This window comes from Pipistrellus kuhlii, unplaced genomic scaffold (assembly GCF_014108245.1).
Source record: "Pipistrellus kuhlii isolate mPipKuh1 unplaced genomic scaffold, mPipKuh1.p scaffold_m20_p_5, whole genome shotgun sequence".
Taxonomy (NCBI): Eukaryota; Metazoa; Chordata; class Mammalia; order Chiroptera; family Vespertilionidae; genus Pipistrellus; species Pipistrellus kuhlii.
Genome location: NW_023425551.1, coordinates 67,177,174 through 67,197,115, shown reverse-complemented (window position 1 = coordinate 67,197,115; position 19,942 = coordinate 67,177,174). Strand labels below are relative to the sequence as shown.

The window sequence follows — 19,942 nt, the reverse complement described above, 5'->3', positions numbered from 1 at the left end:
AGCCTTTCTCAGGAATGGAATGTTAAACCAGTCTAAAGTTTCCTGAGCATCACTAGGGAGGCAAAATCTGCTTGGTAAAACCATTGCCCTTCCCTTTCCCAAAAGATTACCTGGTTTAAAAATAATCCTTCCTTTTCCTTTGCTAAGAACTCCCCTGTGTGTGTTGGGAGGGAGGCAGGGTTGATTGAGCAAATGAAAAAGAGGGGTGGGGGGAGAACTCATGGGCAGGTATAAAGTGGATAAATGGAAATGTGGGAAAAATAAAATAAGGGGGGAGGGGACTCCCCTGCCACACCCTTTGCCTCTAAAAGCCTTGTGTTTTGTACAACCACTCAGAACTTTCTTTAGGTAGGAGACTTCCCCGTTCATGAATCACTTAATAAAGCCAATTAGATATTGAAATTTACTTGTTTGTATTTTGTTCTTTAACACTACACTTAAGGAAGTATTAGGGAATCATATAAGAGGTAGTACACTGTGGTAAACAATGTAAATTTATATTACCTATTTTGGGGGGAGCAACCTAAATAGAGTAGTAAGGACCCTATGAACAAAATGTTGCTGTAGAAACTTGACAAACCATAGTGCAGAGAGACAATATGAAATCATGCTATTCTATAATTATTGTGAGGTTAGAATAAACTAACTTTAAATTATTAGATGTGTTATTTAATTGGTATGGGTAATAATGCTACATTGCAACCAAATAAAAATTCTGCAAGCAACTCATGATTTTTATGATTTATATTAACTTATAACATTGAATCTATGTATATATTTGAATTTTATTATAAATACTACCAATTACAAAGAAAAAGCTCCTCTAACTTTTACCAGTTAAATAATATGATTCACTGAAGAATGCTATTAAAATTACATATCCTGGGTCACCAGGGAGCCTCCATCACATAGGATGCTGTTTAGATGGACAGTCTAAATAGGGGTGTCGAACTCAATCAGAGAAGGGGCCAAAATCTAAAATCCAGCCTAAATCGCGGGCCGAATGGTTTACTGAACAGTCATAAACTGTCATTGTGATGGAAACGCAGCGGAGTGCAGTGATGACAGCGGGGTGCGGGCCACATTGCAAGGCCTGGCGGGACGGATTTGGCCCGCGGGCCTTGTGTTTGACACATGTGGTCTAAAACAACCACACTTAGGTACTTACCTTGTGGGCAAAGTGACCAATGAATAAGCTGTCAGTAACTAAAGTATTTGCATCACTTTCCAAGATATCAATTCCAAAATCTCTGCATGAATAAACTTGGAAGTTTCTCAAGTGAAGATTGCTACCTCTAAAAATCTGTTAAAAATAAAACAAAACAAAAACTCAGCATATGCTGTGGCAAAGGTCTCAGGCTTGGCTTTGCTGGCAGATTTCCGGTAATTTCTTAATTATTAAGTATAAATAAGCATATTTTTGCCCATCAATATCTGCACAGACATCCCAAAGTTGCCATGAGATCAGCACTAACTAGTCCTCTTTAGTAACACCCCCTCTATACTTTTCATTTCTCCTCATAATAACTGATACATTAAAAAGGTCAGTGTGAATTCTTCACATTTCTAAAATAAACTTGCCATTTTTAGATATAAGTCCTTTTCATATATGACTTGCAGATATTGTTTCCCATTCAATCGGCTGTATTTTCACTTCTTGAAGGGATCCTTTGAAACATACATTTTTAATTTTTATAAAGTTAAACTTATCTATTTTTCTTTTGTTTTTTGTTTGTTTTTTTGGTACCTTATCCAACGATCTATTGCTTAATCCAAAATCATAAAGATTTACTCTTTTGTTTTCTTCTAATAGTTTTATAAATTTTGCTTTAATATTTAGGTTTTTGGAGCATTTTGAGTTAATTTTTGTAAATAGTGTGAGGAAAAGATCCAAATTTGTTCCAGCACCATTTGTTGAAAAGATTATTTTTGGGATATTTCCTCCATTGATTGGTCTTGACATCCTTGTCAAAATTCAGTTGACCATCGTATGGTGTGTTTCCGAACTCAATTCTATATTATTGAACTATATTTCTATCTTTGTGCCAATACCACACTATCTAAATGTACTATTGATTTATAGTATGTTTTGAAATAAGAAAGTTTAAGTCCAGCTTATTTTTTTCAGATTATCTTGGGGGAAGTTACTTTTTAAAATGTCCTGCTATCCTGTTAATTACTTTCCTTTGCTTTACTCATAAAAGTGAAGTTCCAAAAGAATTCTTAATTCTTAGTATTTGGACTTTTAGTGCACAAGAGTTTAATCTTTAAGGATAGACATTTTTTTCATGAATTCAGCATTCTGGTTACAGAACTTGAGAAAACTGATTTTAATGATTTCCCTTTAATATTTTTGTTTCATTGGGTTATTTCCTCTAGAATACGGCTATTAAAGAACACAGAGATACAATTTAAGCTTCTGCAAGGCATGATTACCTCTCTGAATAAGAGGGCACTTAAATGTTTCTACTAGATTCTCACCCCTATATTTATAGTGCTTATGGAAAACAAGGGACATTATAAAATTAAATGAGAATACTAAATAAAATTGGCAATCCCTGGGTTAACTACCCTAATTATATGTTTTGGGGATTTTCCCATCCAAAATTATTTTCCTCTTGTTGGATATATAAAGTAAATATCTAATGTTTTTATTGTGACTTAATTTTACATTTTTATTCTGTTTCCTGAGTGCCCTGTCAACATATTTCTTCATCTATGTATGCATTTTAGGCTCCAGATTTCTAAGTGTATGTAATGTTCTCTGTGTTGCACCAAATAGTGACTGTGGATAATTTTATATGTTGCTGATAACAGTGTACAAGCAAAGCTGACCTGTAAGAAATCACTGAGATAATGAAAGGTAAATGACTGAATGCGAACTTGTCTCCCTTTTGAACAAAACAGAAGAAAATCTGACTCATTGAGAAAAGTAAACAAAGCACTCTGAACTGGAATTTTTGGATTCCAATGATAAATATATTATAAAGTTTTTATCTAGCAGCAAATGCACATTTGGAGTCTGGACTCTATACCTGATTGTGCCACTAATTATGTGAACATTAGCAAATTCATTTGCTTTCTAAGTTTTAATTTTTTATATCTAAATAGGCATGATAAGGGAGAAATGGACTACTTTTATTATCCCTTCTGGTGGTAAATCTTGATGGTAATTTTGATGTTCTCTATTACAGCTGCTTAAAAGTCTCTATAAAAGAAGTCAACTAACCCTGATGTAGTAACTATAATAGTAATTTGTTCATTCAACAACTATTCCACATACACCTATAATGCTGTTGGTTCCTTAAAACTATGATGATATTACAATGCTTTCCTCAGCAGCAACTCATCTCCCTTTATATAGCCATCTATGTATATAAAAGGCTAAGTGACCATTTGACCAGCCGGTACATATGATGTGCATTGACCAACAGGGGGCAGACACTCAATGTAGGAGCTGCTGAGCTGCGGTGACTTGGCAGCAGCAGTTTACAGGTGATGCATCCTGGAACCACAGAGGAGGGAACCTGATTCCTCCAGGGGAGCATTATTCCACCTTCAGCCATGGGTGCATGAATCAGTGCACTGAGCTACTAGTGTACAATAAATCACCATGAAAAACAACAGTTTTAATAAAAATTAAAAAAAAAAGAAAGAAAGAAAGAAACTAAAGAAACTTACCTGCACACCACCTGCACTTCCCCAAACCCTAAAGTTTTGGAACAGGGTGGGGCCAGTATCATTGTTCGAAGGTGGCTGAAACTTAGGGTAGACAAAGAGCCCACATCTAGAAAGTGAAAAAAAAATAGTGAAATTTAGTCAGTTTCTGTGTTTCAAACATCCTACTTTCTTCTCATTGGAAAAAAGTAAAAGTAATGAATAAATTCTCCCCCTTGCTAGGAAAGTAGATACTCTCCAACTTTTGTTCTCCCAGAAAGGCCTTACCATATTAGGGTTCTGTGTACTTTCTTTGCTCATATCCCAGAACTCATGAGAGCTGCTAGATAGAAACTTCATAATCTTAATGATAATTTCATGACACATGTACTAGTCCTTGCCTCAGCTTCAACATGGCATAACAATTGTTTTTAATCCTTCTCATTTTCCATTATAGCAGTATTTCTATCCTATTATCATGGAAATATTTATAGCTTTCAACTACTGGGTTTCTACTGTATTCTAGGGGTTCTCTCAGGTGCATTGCATAAGCTCTAATTGACACATCCAACTTCAAATGTAGATAAATTTCCATTTTACAAATAAGGGATCTGACTCTAAAAATAAATAAATAGATAAGCAATTCAGTATGAGTAAAATCAGGATTTAAATCGGGATCTGGCTGACTGAAGTTTGTATTTTTCCCACAATTCTCAAATTCCCTACTCTGCCTTGTTTCCCATGCCCTTGACCTTAGTGGATGACATTACCCTGTACATAACAGACTTTGGACAGTTCCTTCTCATCTCACAGTGTGCCAGTAACAAGTGAAGAGCCTCTTCTACAAGGTTCATCTTCCCACTCAGTTCCTGAGCCCAGGAACTTGAGCCTCCCAGGGACTCTGTTACCAGTTGCTTATCTCTTGGAAGTTTAATTACTCTCTCCATTGAATTCTCCTCTGGCCACAAAAGGTAAATTTTGTCTTGCTGCCCTCTTAAGTGACTTCCTTTTCCATTTTCCTTCCTTCACCACCAAACTTGGATGGTCCAAAATGGTTTGCAGCTGCATCATCAAATCTCATATGAATGTTAAGTTATACCCTCTCAGGAATTTTGTACAAAAACAATGCTAAACCATAAGCCTTATACCCAATATGTTGATTAATTTCCTTAAAGTTACCTTGTACAAGAATGTGCAATATTCCCAGTGAAGGAGAGAAGTGGAGCTTGTGATGTTTGGTTGGTCACAAGATGGAAAAAGTAGCCAAACCCAGCAGCACACACTGTGTTTCCCTACGGAAATTAAGGGTAATTGAATAATGGTTACTACACATACAACAAAGTTAGTGGAAATGAAGCCTCATATACGTGCTCATCCTGATTTTTCTTTCACCTCCTGCCAAGGAATGTTGACATTTTATGGACTCATCCACTCTTTGCTCACCCATTCCTCATACTCCCACAGGAAAAAAAAAATGTTCTCATACCTCTTCTTCCAGGCAGCCCAACCAGACTGTAATTTGCCCACCTCAATAACTGGACTCTTAGGTTACAGGGTCTTTGGAAATGTGCAGTGAGAAATTTATTTACATAATATAACCCAAGCTCTTTGGTGTATGCAAGCATAAACATGTTCCACCAGGAACACCAACACATGTGGGTGCACACACGCTCACACACAATGCACATAGAACCAAGCAAAGTCAATATGGAAGAAAAAAAATGAAATAGGTTGTTTTAAAACCAACAGCATTCAACTCCTGCCTCGTGCAAGAGGAGTAACCAATACACCAATGCTCCAATCCCTTGAGATAGTCAGTCTCTGAGGAAGTGTGAGTAAGGGCCAGCACTAAGACTGGAAGCCTGGCCAGCAGGCAGCAGCCAGGACCCAATGGGGCAGCCAGCACTTACTGAGATGATCAACAGTGCTGTTTCCTTCACTTTGGCTGTTATTCACCATGGGTCCCAAGGCTTTCTCACCCTGGATATTTGCAGTTAGCCAATCACTCCTCATTTTCCAAGCAGTTATGGAACTATTATATTTTCTTCTTTTGTGGACAAGGGACCCATTCCCTTCTGGATTCTGAACATTTCCCCAATTTCCTGAGGCCATTTGAAATTCTAAACACATGTTTCATCTACCACATTGCATTTAGCAAAAGTGACTTTTGGGTGTCATCGAATGTGAAATTGAATTACTACTGAAGATGTGACTTCAAGAACCAGGGCCATTGCTAAGACTCCAATTATCTTGAGGAGGCATAGTCCAGAGTGGTGGCCGTCAATTGGATGATTTTGTTCTTCAGGGAGCATTTGGAAGACTCTAAAAGTTAGAGGGATGCTACTGGTGTTAAGTGAGTTGTGACCAGGGCAGCCTCTCACAACAAAGAATTATATGACCCAAAATGGTGCTACTGCCACAGTTGAGAAACCCTGGTCTACAGTCTAGACTGGAAGTATGTACTCTCAAAATGATTCACACCTACTTTCTAGTATTCTATCTCCAAATTTTTATGGAGATATCAACCTAAATATAAAATCATGGTTAATTACAATAAGATTGCTTTAGCAATCATTAGCAGGAGGATATTAATATATTTTACTTTTAAAAATGTATCTTTATTGTTGAAAGTATTACATATATCCCCCTTTTCCCTCATTGATCCCTTCAACCCTACCCCGACCAACTCCCCAGGCCTTCACTGCACTGTCGGGTAATACATATCTATATCTAGATATAGATATATAGATAGATATAGATGATATATAGATATAGATACATAGATATAGATATAGATATAGATATAGTATATTAAATGGTGGAATATGCAAGTTTGTCCGGGACACTGTCACATCATGACTGTTCACAGGGTGGGTGGGGTGGAAATCCAGAGCTATTTCGCCACACCCAGGCAGACTCCCAGTGCCTTCAATGCACTTTGAGGGCCAATTGAAATACTATATTAAAAAAAAAAAAATGAGGAAAGAAGTGAGAAAGAAAAGGAAGGTTGAGCAACACAAAAGAAAGATTGGAAGGAAGCTGTAAACCTATTGTCACTTAAATAGAGAATATAGACAATAGTGTTGTAATGACAGTATGATGCCAGGTGGGTACCGGAAATATTGGGGAACAATTTGTAAAGTATATGTCTAACCATTATTCGGTAACTAATATAAAAGCTGAGACTAATAAAAAATAATATTGAATGTAAAGAAATGAAAATAGGAGTGAAATTTTTATAAATTTCAAAGTTTAAATAAAGTCTGTAAAGGAAAGAAGAGGGAGAATAAAAATAGTGTATTTTTTGTCTTTTCAGTACATGAAAAAGACAGCTGTCTTTATATGGTGCTTTTTTGCTTTTCTAAGTCATTATCTCATTCAGGGCAACTTAAAGACAAGATAATTATTCCTTCCACTATTCAAAGAAAAGAAATCTTGGTGTCTGGCCCCAATAATTCAATCATAAAATCCTTATTGTAAAGCAGGGTTAGTGAAATTTTCTGTGAAGTGTCATATCTATACTAATAAAAGCCTTAGGGGTGATCAGGCCATTAGGGGAGGGCAGTTGGGGGCGATCAGGCTGGCAAGGGAGCAGTTAGGCCTCAATCAGACCAGCAGGGGAGTCGTTAGGGGGCGATCAGGTTGGCAGGCAGGCAGGGGAGCGGTTAGGAGTCAGGGGTCCCAGATTGTGAGAGGGATGTAGGCTGGGCTGAGGAACACCCCTGCCCTGGGCAGAATTTTGTGCATCAGGCCACTAGTATGCATATCAGTTCTTTGATTAATCTCTTCCTGCCACCCTCCCCGTACCCCCATTCACTCTAAGATTCGTCAGTCTGTTCCATGCTTCTACTTTTCTGGATCTATTTTGTTCATTAGACTCCACATATGAGTGAGATCATGTCTTTCTCTGATTGACTTATTTTGCTTGGCATAAAGACTCCACAGAAAGAAAAAAATAAAAAAAAATCCATTGCAACAAAAATATAGGATATTAATATCTTTTCAAACAACCAAATCCAGCATTAGGCGTTCTTCTTATCTCAGTTCTTCCCTCATGCTAGAAAAGAGGACATGCACTCGTGATTCTTGGCTTCAGAAAGACTTGCTGTCACTAGGTTGGCAAATACAAGTGCCCAATATATCTCTCAAGCCCTCATAGGTACATAAGGAAGTAACACAGCTTTTGATTTTCAGTTATGATTATACAACTGGCAACTTCCTCATGGAATTACAAACGAAGCTCCACCCTCCACACAGCCAGTGCCAAGAGGCTGTGTCTCTGCCATATCTATGAGCCACGGGAAAGGCCTGAGTACATAAAAATTGAGGAAGAGGAAACGGGAGCTTCTTAAACATCACCTTTTCTGTATTTCAACAATGAGACAGGTGCACTAGAGGCTGGAAGTAATTATCTCCCTTGGAGGTGTATCTTGGATATACACCTCTATTTCATTGCCAGTGAAGTGCTAGTTCATTGCTCATACTTACCCAGGAGGGGCTAGATTCAAGCATTTAAAGAATATTTTGCAAAGGGCTACATCCTTATTCATCACCTTTGCCAGACAAGTGCGCACAGAGATCATATTTTGAGCAAATGAATAGATTTATTGCTTCATCTGCCCTAGTGTCATTAGTATGTATGCAGCACCTGGGTGATCCTATATAATGCTTTCCAAGTGCATTCATAGATGGGCAGGATATTCCCACTTCAGTCTTCTGTTAGCCGATAAAGAGCAGTTTTCTTATAAAAGAAGCACTTGAACAGTCGGATCACATTGCTTCCCAGCCCTTTTCACTCTCCACTGCAATTGGCTATGCTACAAATGATTCATGAGGAAATCCACATATTTATGCAGGCAGCCGGTGGCTTGTGGGGAAGAGTTTAAGGCAAGCAGGGAATTTTGTGTGGAAATCAATTTTTTGCGGAAGTCACTGTATTATGGACATTCAAGCAAGAGAAATTCCAGAGAGAAATTAACTGCTCAAGTAAGACAGCTCCTTGAGGTGTGTATCTATAGTTACTAGAATAAAAAAAAAAAAAGTGATTTAACCCTTCAGGCAGCTCTTAAATATACATTAGCTATTGAGTGGAGAGAGCAAGAGAACTGAAACTGGGCCTTTAAATACAGAATTCCTTACAAAATTGATTCACAAACCAGAACAAATTCCCCTCAAATTAAATGGGTGTTTCCAAAGGGTTTGTTTTCAGGGTTTTCCTGTGGGATATCCTAAACAAGAGTCTGGTCATAGGAAATTTCCAACATCGCCATAAGCATGGGTACTCGGAGCTCTGGAGGTAAGCCGCAGAGCTGGAGCCTCTGGGCAGATAATAAGATATCCCTAGAAGGAGTCGAAGATGCAGATGCTGGAGCTGTCAAGGGAAGGCAGCTGGAAACTGAGTGCTCCAGGAGCTATAGGTGAGGCATGTGGAACCACCACCAAACCATTTCTGGAAAGCACAAAAAAGGCCCATCTAAGGAGTGTACAGAGGAATATCACAAGTCCCCTGGAGACTTAGGAATATCGCTCTTGAGTCTCACTAGCAAGAAAGCACACAGCTCAGGTTTTGCTTCTCCCTGGACTTGGTGTAGCTGCAGCCTGGGCAGGGAAGCAGGGAGACCACTTTTGGTTATGAAAATTAAAAAGGAATATCACACTTGAAATTCCTTTGCACCACACAGAGTTGAGGAGAGTCAACTGTAAAGATGATTGCTTGGACATCAAGGAAAATTCTATGTGCTGTGGCTATGTGTTTGTTCCCAGATTCTGGGAATAATATCCGACCACAAACCTATTGCAGAGACTTAAAAATTAACTCTGTTCACTGCCTGCCCACCAGGCCAAATATTTCAAAGTCAGACGCAAGTATGTGGGAGAGAGTTCAGGCTTTCAGGGTTGGTTGCCCAGACATTAGGAAGAGGTTCATCTCTTCAAATCTAAACAAGGGCTTTAGTTTAGTTGATAGCATTGTCCCAATGTCAATTTCTTGATTTTGCTATTATGGTGATGGTCACGGTTACATTATCATTGGGGGCAAAGTGGGTAACGGTCACGCAGGAATGCTGTTGTATTTCTGCATCTTTTTCTGAATATAAAATTATTTCAGAATTCGAAGTTAAATAGAAAAACCCTAGTTAATAACAGTAATACCTGGCTTTAAAAAATATATATTTTGCTAGACTTTAAGAAAACTGAAAAATAAGACAGGAGGAAGGGTAAAATAACTCTAAGCATACATCAGGCTTGACTGCATTTTCTTAAGGGTCAGTGTGACTTTAATGCCCTCACATAGAGGAACATAAATCACCACCCATACAACAGGAACACGGCTTGAATATCAGAACAACCATGGAAGAAGGTAGTATTGTTTTACCACATCTCTTTCTGTTCTACATATCACACACACACACACACACACACCACATTGTACTGTTCTGGAACCCTATTATTATCCCTTTGGAATGAAGGTGTATTTCTAAAATATATTTTAATGTACCCTCTGTATTTTCCACATAGGGCACACTTAGTAAACACTAACTTACTGTTTGCTCAATTACTACAAGGACCTTCGCTGGCCCAAAAGGTCAACAGAAGTTCATAATTTTTAGGTGTTGCTGTGAATGTCCAGTTATCAACTATATCCTTGGTAATAGCTCATTCCAGACAATAGAATATAAAAGAGACAGCATAACAGAATACCAGTGGCACAGCTGAGAAATTGGAGTGGACTGTGAAGCATTTAACACTGAGAGATGAGTCCCACCGGGTATAAATATTGCCACAGATTAAACATCTTATTTTTCAGACATCAAAATGGTTGTAGGATCTTGGAATCTATTCCTTACTTTCCTCTTTCTTCCCCCCTCACTCTTTGCTTGTATAATTATACCCATATTCATTCATTCACTCATTCATTATTTTAAATTCATTTGTATTGAGGAACTATTGTGTTTCAAACTTTGGTTTGGGGTCTAGAAGCTAATGAAAAGAGAACTACAGAATTTTAAGGCATTGAAGAAAATGTCAGGAACACACCTGATGACTATACTTAATCTACACTACCAGCTTAAACTGAAACTTCGTTCTCAAAATATGTGCGTTATATTGTTTTAAATTTTGAAAAATGGATATAAGAGAAAGAAAGTAAAGGAATGGAAATGAAAGGCATTTAATAGAGAAATAACAACTTGTTTTGCCTATGTTTCTATTGCTGACTGAGCATTGTTTCACAGGGCAGACTACAAACACTCAGGGGACATATCAGCTTCTTAGATGGCCCTCTAGCTTCTGCACCTAATACCTACAGCCAGTGGTCAAGACACCTGCCCAGGAGACAACATACTACCCAATGAAGCAAAGTCAAATGGACAGAACCCCTGGCATCCAATATAGGATTTGGATACATTCCAGTTTATCCAAGAAGATGAGCTGGGAAACCCTGAGAGTCTTTACCTCTAGATATTTTAAGACAGTCAAAAATAAAATGCTGCTACCCAAGAAAGTCTGCAGAAATGTAGTTCTTTAGGCTCCAAAGCTTGCTGTCATAGCTGAGCAACTAGACCTGTAATCACCAAGTTAAATGCTGCTCTAATTGCTTTGAGTCTAAAGTTTGCTTTCCTTCAACCCATGTAATTCTGTGTCCTTTCTCACTGGCATATTAGCTGCTCCCATTAGGTACCCAAAATGGTGTGTAAGTGCCGTGCTTGAGGAAAAAATGTAATTAAGAGTCTGGAGGGGGGTTGTAGAGGTAACCATGACTTTTTTTTAGGGGTTATTAAGCATAAAGTAATTGAAAACAGATTATCAGAGAGAGGCAGAGGCATTCATCTCTCAGTTCCTCAGAAACCTGGCATAATACAGCAGAGGTGTGTCCTGGAAGAGTGGGATACCCATAGGATAAAATCATTGGAAATGGGGAAACTAAATGTCCTTCTCATTACTCTGACACAATTCCTCATTCATAGACTCTTGGTTAAACTGTACTAGAAAATTTAATTTCTTAACATGTTCAGAGAAATTTATCAATAAAAAGTAATAAGTGTACTAAATAATGGGGTAAAAAAAAAAATCTAGTCCATCAGAGTACGCTTCATTCATCCTGGAATCTGACATGCCTCCTGTATCTCCTGACTTCACTGACCCTCAGTTTTGAACATTCTTAAAGGGCAATAATATGACCATATAAGTATAGTAAGATAGTAAAGAATAGCTAATTAATACTGGAATTGAGACAAAGAGTGGCATCCAAGCGTACATCTCAGGAAAATATGTTAGTTTGTATTTATTTTAGTAACCAAAAAAGAATCAGCATCTACTTTGCTTGATCCATATAGATATTGCCTCAAAAGCATTCATAGGAACTCTGAGAAATGATTGCAGTTATCCTAAAGCACTTGTTTAACACAAAATCATAGTTACTGAATAACAAATACTCAGCAAGTAAACATTTTACACCATATCACTGATGATGCAACTGCAAACAACTTACCTCTACAACATTGGTGGGGTTGCGGATATAGACGCCAGATGGCGTCAATATTTCAGGACTGGATAGTCCCTCAGCACCAGACACACTGATGATCACATTGTTTCTTACTATATTTTCTTGTTCTGACCTGTCTAATTTAAGAAAAGATAAATTAAAGCATTGCAACTCAGAAACATGATTAAAAGTTATACAATCCAATACTCATATTTCTACTAGTACACATTAATTCACATAATGCAGATATACTATGTACATATACTCTTTTATATATACTAGAGGCCCAGTGCACAGATTTTTGCACTGATGGGATCCCTTGGCCTGGCCTGAGGGGATTGGGCCAAAATTGGCTCTCTGATATTCCCCCCTCCTCCTGGGGACACAGATTGTGAGAGGGCGTTTCTTGGGTGACACATTCCAGAATCTAGCTCCCTTCTTGCTGGTTCTGGGTGCGTCACCAGAGAACCACAGCTGCCAAGTCACCGCAGCTTGGCAGCTCTTGCATTGAACATTTGCCCCCTGGTGGTCAGTGTACATCAAGCTACCAGTCAGAGCATTTGCCCCCTGGTGGTCATTGTACATCATAGCTACTGGTTGGCCAGTCAGCCAGTCACTTAGGCTTTTCTATATAGATACAAAACATTTATTATATTCAACAAATTTAAGCTATCTAGCATTCTTCTATCAGGCCTGTCTATAAAATATATGACAACTTAAATGGATTGTAATAGATTTTAAACCACTTTGCATATTTACCATTTTTTCTTCCAAGAATAGCCTCCCAAGGTATATACCTTGTCTCCATGTGTGTACCTGAGGACAAAAGATCATGTTATCTCAGCACATGTCAGGCCAGCCAGGAAAAAGAGGGACAGTACAATACTATTTCTTCTTTGGAGTGTGGCTATTTTGACTTTGTTTTTGTGTTTTTATCTATGAACCAAAGACATACAGATTATATGGACATTTTAGTTCTAGAGTATCATGGATCAGAAGTTCACTTTATTAAAAAGACCAAAGACCTAATCTACTTCTTAGCCATGGTCTAAGTGATTGCCTCCACAGTTAAATGCCACACCCCTTTGTGTCAGCTCCAGACCCATCCCTATCTGTTCAAATGGGCCACCCCATATCTACATGCCCCTCCCTCTCCCTGGAAGATCTGAAATATTCTTGAGAAACAGGCTGGAGAGTACCAGACAGGTATGAGTTGGGACACTCACACCCAAAGATTTGGAATAGAACAGAATAAAAGCATGCACTATGCTACAGAAATAAATAGATTAGCCACTTGAGTGGCATCAATAGAAAAAAGGCCCAAAGACACCCAGCCTCAAATCCCCCCTCTTTTCTAGCTCTTTAGGTATCTGAGCCTCCATGTTGTTTATGAATCTGGATCTCCAAACTAGTTTTGCATGAATTGAGTACTTTATCTATAAGGCACTAATCAACAAATACTCTAATTCCTTTACCTACATTAAAATAGATAACAAGAGCAGCAAATTCACAATATCAAGCACTAAATGTAAAATTCCTCCTGCAGTTTTTCTGCCTTGCCTAGTTAATGCCTAATCCATATATTTGTTTTCTCCTAAGATGATATTGTTAGGGTTCCTTCCTGAATTTTTGTTCCACATTTCAGCAAAGTTTTCCCTTACATGGATAAAAATAAGGATAAGCAAAATTAATCCTCCATCTGTTGGTCTGACTGCCCAGTAGCTGTCCTTTTTCAATTAAAAGATTTTTCCAGCACCTGATCACTTTTTTTTTGTCCAAAGCTCTTTGCCTTTTAGAGCTCAGATATATTTTAAATCAAGTTTATATGATCCATATTTTCTCACTAAATACTTTCCCTCTCAGGATTGGGCCCTCTTTTGCTTTTGTCTTTAACAGATTGTTCTTAAATGAAAACATGCATATTTTCCCACTAATGGTATCACCGAATTAATTTAAATATAAAGCACTATTTAGCAAACACAGTTCTAATTTTACTTTCAGTGATAACCTCCATTTTCTTTTTTATTTTGATATAACCGAAGGTTCTTTGTTCATTAATCCATTCATTTATTTCAACTAATGTAGCTATTTACGCACTAGTTAATATGCTAAATGCTAAGGAAACAGTATTCATATGTAATATGATGGTAAAACAGACATTAATATGATTATTTGAAACATGATATGTAATTTTAATCAATCAATAATGTTAGGTGCTAAAAAAAACCAACAACTTAAACACAGAACCTTGCAAAAAAGAATTAGTCATATGAATGGGGGGAGGGGAGAGCTTGTGCAAAGGTCCTAAGGCAGCAGAAAGTGTAGCCTTTGGAAAGAATTAGAATAAAATAGATCATTGTGGCTAAAGTAGAGAGAAAAAAAGGTCAAGACATGAAAAATTGGGGAGGGAGTCCTTTCAGCTGGTTAAGAATTTTGGATTGTTTTCCAATGGTAATAAGAAACTCTTAAATTGTCTTAAGGAGAGAAATGATAGAATGCAATTTGAAAATTTAAACTATAATTCTGTGTTCTGCAAGGGGAATAAATTTAAGAAGGAAAAAATGGATATAGGTGACCAGTTAGAAGGTTTTGAAACATGGGCTTTTTCAGCAAATCACAGGAGCAACTAAGAACAGAATTCAAGATTTTTAACTCCTTGTCCATCAACCAAACTTGACATTCCATGAGATGCTACAAAAACATATTTATATGAAATATTTATTTGAATTTATTATGAAAATTGCTGACAGTAAATCTTAAAACTGCCCATTGTATAATTACTAACCTGTACTAAAATTTCACATTTAAATTATGTTTTCTATTGATAAAATTTAGTTAGCCAATCACTAATAACTAAATTTAGAATTTTTAACTATGACTTTTTAACTATGACTATGGCTTATTTCTAATGAGAAAAGGCTAAAGTTTTTTATAAATTGGATTTTCAAACTTTGGAATAATGCCTTTTGAAATACTGTGTGCCTTACTCAAAAATAACAAATTTAGCAAGCTCCTTTCACTTACCCACCAGCAGTGCATGGCCTAAAATATCATAGAACACATTACTATCCACCTTCAGGCCCAACGTCCCGGACATGCTGAGGCCTCGGCTGAAGGAGCCCCACACAGTGCAGCCCTTTATATAGGAATCTGAGTAGCAAAGAGTAAGGTAACAATTAGAACAGAATCTGAATGGCTCCAGCTTTCAATCTCTTTGGAGATCATTTCCAAAGCAAGCTATAATATAACTAAGAACATTCTTTCACACAATGATGAAACTGAGGAAATGAGAATTTGGAGTTAGAAATCAAATTTTAAAAATGGGCAACTCTAGAAGGATAAGCAGGGTAGAATCCAAGGATCAAATGTTAGAAAGGAGAAACATCTGAGAAAGAAGACAGTATGGCCAAACCACAAAAGAGTGTATGTATGGCTGTCAAGATTTCCATTGGCCACCATCTTTGGTGTTTACTCTCCTCACAATATTGTGAGCAGCAGCTAAAGAGAAGTTAAGAGCCATGTGAAGACTACTGTTATGGACCAACCCTGATATTTCAAAATTGCATCTGCATGAAGAGATGTAGTCATTATTTCTTAAGCTAACTTGTTGGGCAATAATATTTAACTTGTTGGCCTAAGATTGCCTGAGAGTCTCTTTTTAAAAATATTAAATTTATATGGATAACATTGGTAAAGAACATGATAAAAATTTTAGATGTACACGATTATAATCTAGTAGAAGATATTAAGGAAGCAAGCCAAAAGTTTATAACCTCTGATTAATATGGTGTCCCTTCCTCAAACAAACATTTGCATTTTAACAGAGACCTACAGGGAATAATGGATTAACTTAGTGGTTTTTAAAACATTTTTTAATCACTGAACCTATCTTATATAATAAAAGCCTAATATGCAAATCGACCAGGAGTTTGACTGCTGGCTGTGAAATGTGCTGACCACCAGGGGGCAGCGTGAAACGTGGCAAGCATCAGCGACATGGTGCTGGCAGCAGGCAGCAGTGGAGGTGCTGCCAGCCCTGATGGACCCTGACAAGAGCAAGACCACAGCAGGATGGTGGAGCAGGTGAGGGGGCAGCACCATGCCAAGGTGAGGTTCCAGGTGGAGCTGCAAGGCTGGGGGTGCAAGCTGGGGCCTGATCCCCACAGGCCACCCCAAGGGATCCCACCCATGCACCCGGCCTCTGGTTTTCAAATAAAATCTAATATATAAAAACAGATACGTGTGCAGCTATTCTGGAACAGAGGTTAGAGAAGGCAGATTAAGTAAATTTTTTAGCAAGGAGGGGTTTTAATTATGTGCAATTGATAACACATATGTGTCCACTATCCTTATTTACATTGGAGCTGACCCCCACATCAAGTATTCTACATCCTTAAAGCACCAAGAGACCAAGAGAGAGAGAGAGAGAGAGAGAGAGAGAGAGAGAGAGAAAGATACTGATCATTTGTTCAGATGTATATAGCCATATTAAGAATCATACCCCTAGGTGAATCTCAAAAACAAATAAATAAGGTAGAAGAGATAATTAGAATAAATTAGAACATTAGAATAAATAGGCATTCTTAACGTCCAAGTTGATTTGTAATTATAAAAAAAAAAGAAATGCTGCTATTGGTTAGCCAGGATTCTGCCTTCAATGACCTTAAAGATTACTCTGACATTGCCTGTTGAAATCCTAGCATTTTTATTTATTTATTTATTTATTTTTAATACTAGTATTTTTAAGGCTCACCTGAAGCCCTCAATATATCCTAATGTTCTTTGTCAGGCACCACCTCTAGAACACCTCCCTTTCCAAGAAAGGCAAAGCTTGAATGTATGGATCTTAGAGGTGCTGAGGGGTTAGAAGGGTAACTCAGAACTGAAGCTTCTGTCCTCATTACTTAGCATCTGTACTCTAATTCTCTGACTCTCTGGATATCAGCTTCTGTCACTGGGCTTTTGTCCTGGGCGCTCCAATTTTGATTTCAGAACCTTTATCAGTACATGTGACAATATTCTTCTTTTCTGATTCTAATCTTATTTTTTACTTAGTGATTCCCACCTTCATTTGATTTTTCCTGCTTCCTTTCTATTTCTTCAGCTCTGGCCAAGATCTGCAACACTCTGCCTGCTCTACGTTCCCAGGAAAAGCACCTGGTTCTCAACCCATTCTCCCCTATTTTTTTAAGAAGAAGATTCCTCTGAGTTAATACAACTTCACAGGGAATTGCTCCCTGCTGTGTTGGATTGCCATATTGTTGATGATTTACACTATTCAATGTCAATTTGCCTGTAATTGCAGATTTACAATGTGGATCATGTGGGTCACTCCATATCTGTTGTACCTATAGTCATGTTCCTCAAAGTATATTCCTTAGAACACTTGTTCCAGAATCCTAAGGCTTACTTATGAAAAATTCAGATTCCTAAGGCCACCTTAGACCAAAATTTCTCTTGACAGAATCCACAATGCTAAATTTTAATAAGCTCCTCAAGGGATTTTTTAGGCATACTAAAGTTTGAGAAACATAGATCTAAAGTATAATTATCTATCTCTGACCCCCCACACTCACATATCACCTATCATTACCTTTGGCATGTAGTGCCTTGCATATGGAATAAGAAATGAAAATGAGAAATCATAGACCTGTACTCCATTACCTCTCATAGCTCCCACCAGAGTTAGTGAGCTCAGATGCTTCTGGAAAGCTTGCCCCAAGTTCTGGAACTGCACTCCCTGCAACTGTACCCGGCTGGGCTCCTCTGGGAAGGACTGAATGATGACTCTGGCCCCCAGGTCCCTGGATCCCAGTATCTTCTCACTCTTGGAGTACAGACAGTGCTGCAAATTACCTGAAATACAGAATGCAGTGTGACACATATAGGCCTACCTCCCAGTTTGAAAGGCACTGGTAGCAATAAAGACAAAGCATTATTGCCTATTTCATTTAATAATCTTATTTTACCTTGATTCTCCTTTTCTGATTATTAATTAAACCATCCAATAACTAGGACACAATGGTGCCTTCACTCTATTATTTCCAGAAGCCCCCAACCCCAAATCAATTACCTTGATTACTGTCACAAAGAGGCTGACTATGGCCCACAAATTCAACCAAAATAGATGTTTATTTCAACCCAAAAGACCAGCTGGAGAAAGTGTGTAATAAAATGACCTTCTCATGGTTTATAACTATAAGGAACAAGATGTAAATACTGAATGTAATTGTGGCTCTTTTTAGTCTTAAACTTTCCAATGGGCTTCCCCTTTACTTTGCTGCTTTCTAGTTTGGTGACAACAATGCCACTGCAGAAAAAGCCAAGGGCTCCAGCCCCTGCACCAATACCTCCTTCCAAGACAGGACAGCAAATTGGACAGCAAAATGGACATACTACAGACAGATACAAAGTGTGGTCACCTCAGAATCCAGGACTCTTTCTGTTGATATATGGCATGTGGTGGTGTGAACTAAAAACCATCTCCTGAATTGATTCAAAGAAAAAGTGGTACAATACAAAATAATGTACCAATCCACAGTAAATAATCCATAGTAAATTACAAAGTCCCATCACTCGTTAGCACCCAGAGAATGAATATATAAAAGGTGAATGAAATGCTCTTTTATATGTTTATGATTTATCACAATTTTGATGATATTGGTGGTTTCTAAAATATTTAAATGGTCAGGACTTATATTATTGTGTTTAGTTACCTCATTCCCAGATGTCATTCCCACAGAAAGAATAGGTGAGTGATATATGTTTTTAGTAAAGCTATGAATTCTGTTTTGCTTTGGGAATTTTGTAGTAATGTTAAAGAGTTGTGCTAAAATCAGGGATTTTTTTCCCATTAGAAGGTAACAGCTTTATCATGACCTAAACCCAGATGCATGGTCTCACTTGCAAAATGATCCAATGCAATGTTTTGCACAATTTGATCTAAGAATACCTGTATGAGAAATCCTACAGTGTTTGAAAAAGAATTCAGATCTTAATTCAGCAGAATTATTAAAGTTGGTAGTCAATGGATTCTAACCCAATGCATCCAAACATTTTATAGAATGAAACATTTGTGAGCTAGAAGACTGAGGTGGTAGGGTGTAGAGTTCATGTCCCTCTCTCACAACCACATCCTAACATTATAGCCACATGTGTCTATAAGTCAATGTGACTCAAATCTTTAACTCCATCTGACATTTCTTCCAGTCTCTGGACACTACCAGATATCTCAACTCTGATGCTGCCTGGCACTTCAGTCTCCACATGAACAAAATTAAATTCACGACTTCTACCCTCCCACCCCAAAATTTGTTCCTGTTCCCATCTCAATAAATAGCCTCATCATCCATCCAGGGCTCATGCCTGGGAGTCATCCTTGACATCCACACCATCCTGAACCAAAGTTGACAAATGGTATCTTCACAACATGTGAAAGCCTTGTAATCTACAGCCTGAGAAACCAAAACATAACCTACTAAACTAGCCATCCCTGAAATAGATGTTTAATAGGCACATCAGTGTGATCCAGTGCCTGTTATTCTTCTAGAAGATAAATTGACTTTTTAACCACTTACTTAAAGTATGTGGTTATCACTCAGAAAACAAACTCCAAAAATGGAGGTGGAGGGGACGGAAGAGCCCAAGCCTAATCAGTAAAAATGTGCTGCCTGCAATCACGACTTGGGCATTGAACAGTTTTCCTGAGAATTTTAGAAAGTGCTTGGAATCAGAGTTAAGACTATAAAATAACCTCAACCCTCAAAATTTAATTCAACTCTTGCGATTTAATTATTTAACATT

The 19,942-nt window shown here is 37.8% G+C and overlaps 1 protein-coding gene across 3 annotated transcripts in view; it reads right to left on the bottom strand.

Moving 5' to 3' along the window:
- Positions 1–19,942, bottom strand: part of PKHD1 (PKHD1 ciliary IPT domain containing fibrocystin/polyductin) — a 385,065-nt gene that overhangs the window by 200,444 nt on the left and 164,679 nt on the right. For all 3 annotated transcript variants that reach the window (XM_036415099.2, XM_045572881.1, XM_045572882.1), the window contains exons 40-46: positions 17,804–17,995; positions 15,164–15,289; positions 12,899–12,955; positions 12,146–12,276; positions 4,837–4,949; positions 3,682–3,787; positions 1,169–1,303 (exon numbers count right to left, since the gene is read on the bottom strand). In XM_036415099.2, the coding sequence (XP_036270992.1) occupies positions 1,169–1,303; positions 3,682–3,787; positions 4,837–4,949; positions 12,146–12,276; positions 12,899–12,955; positions 15,164–15,289; positions 17,804–17,995 (860 nt within the window). The remainder of the gene's footprint in view (positions 1–1,168; positions 1,304–3,681; positions 3,788–4,836; positions 4,950–12,145; positions 12,277–12,898; positions 12,956–15,163; positions 15,290–17,803; positions 17,996–19,942) is intronic.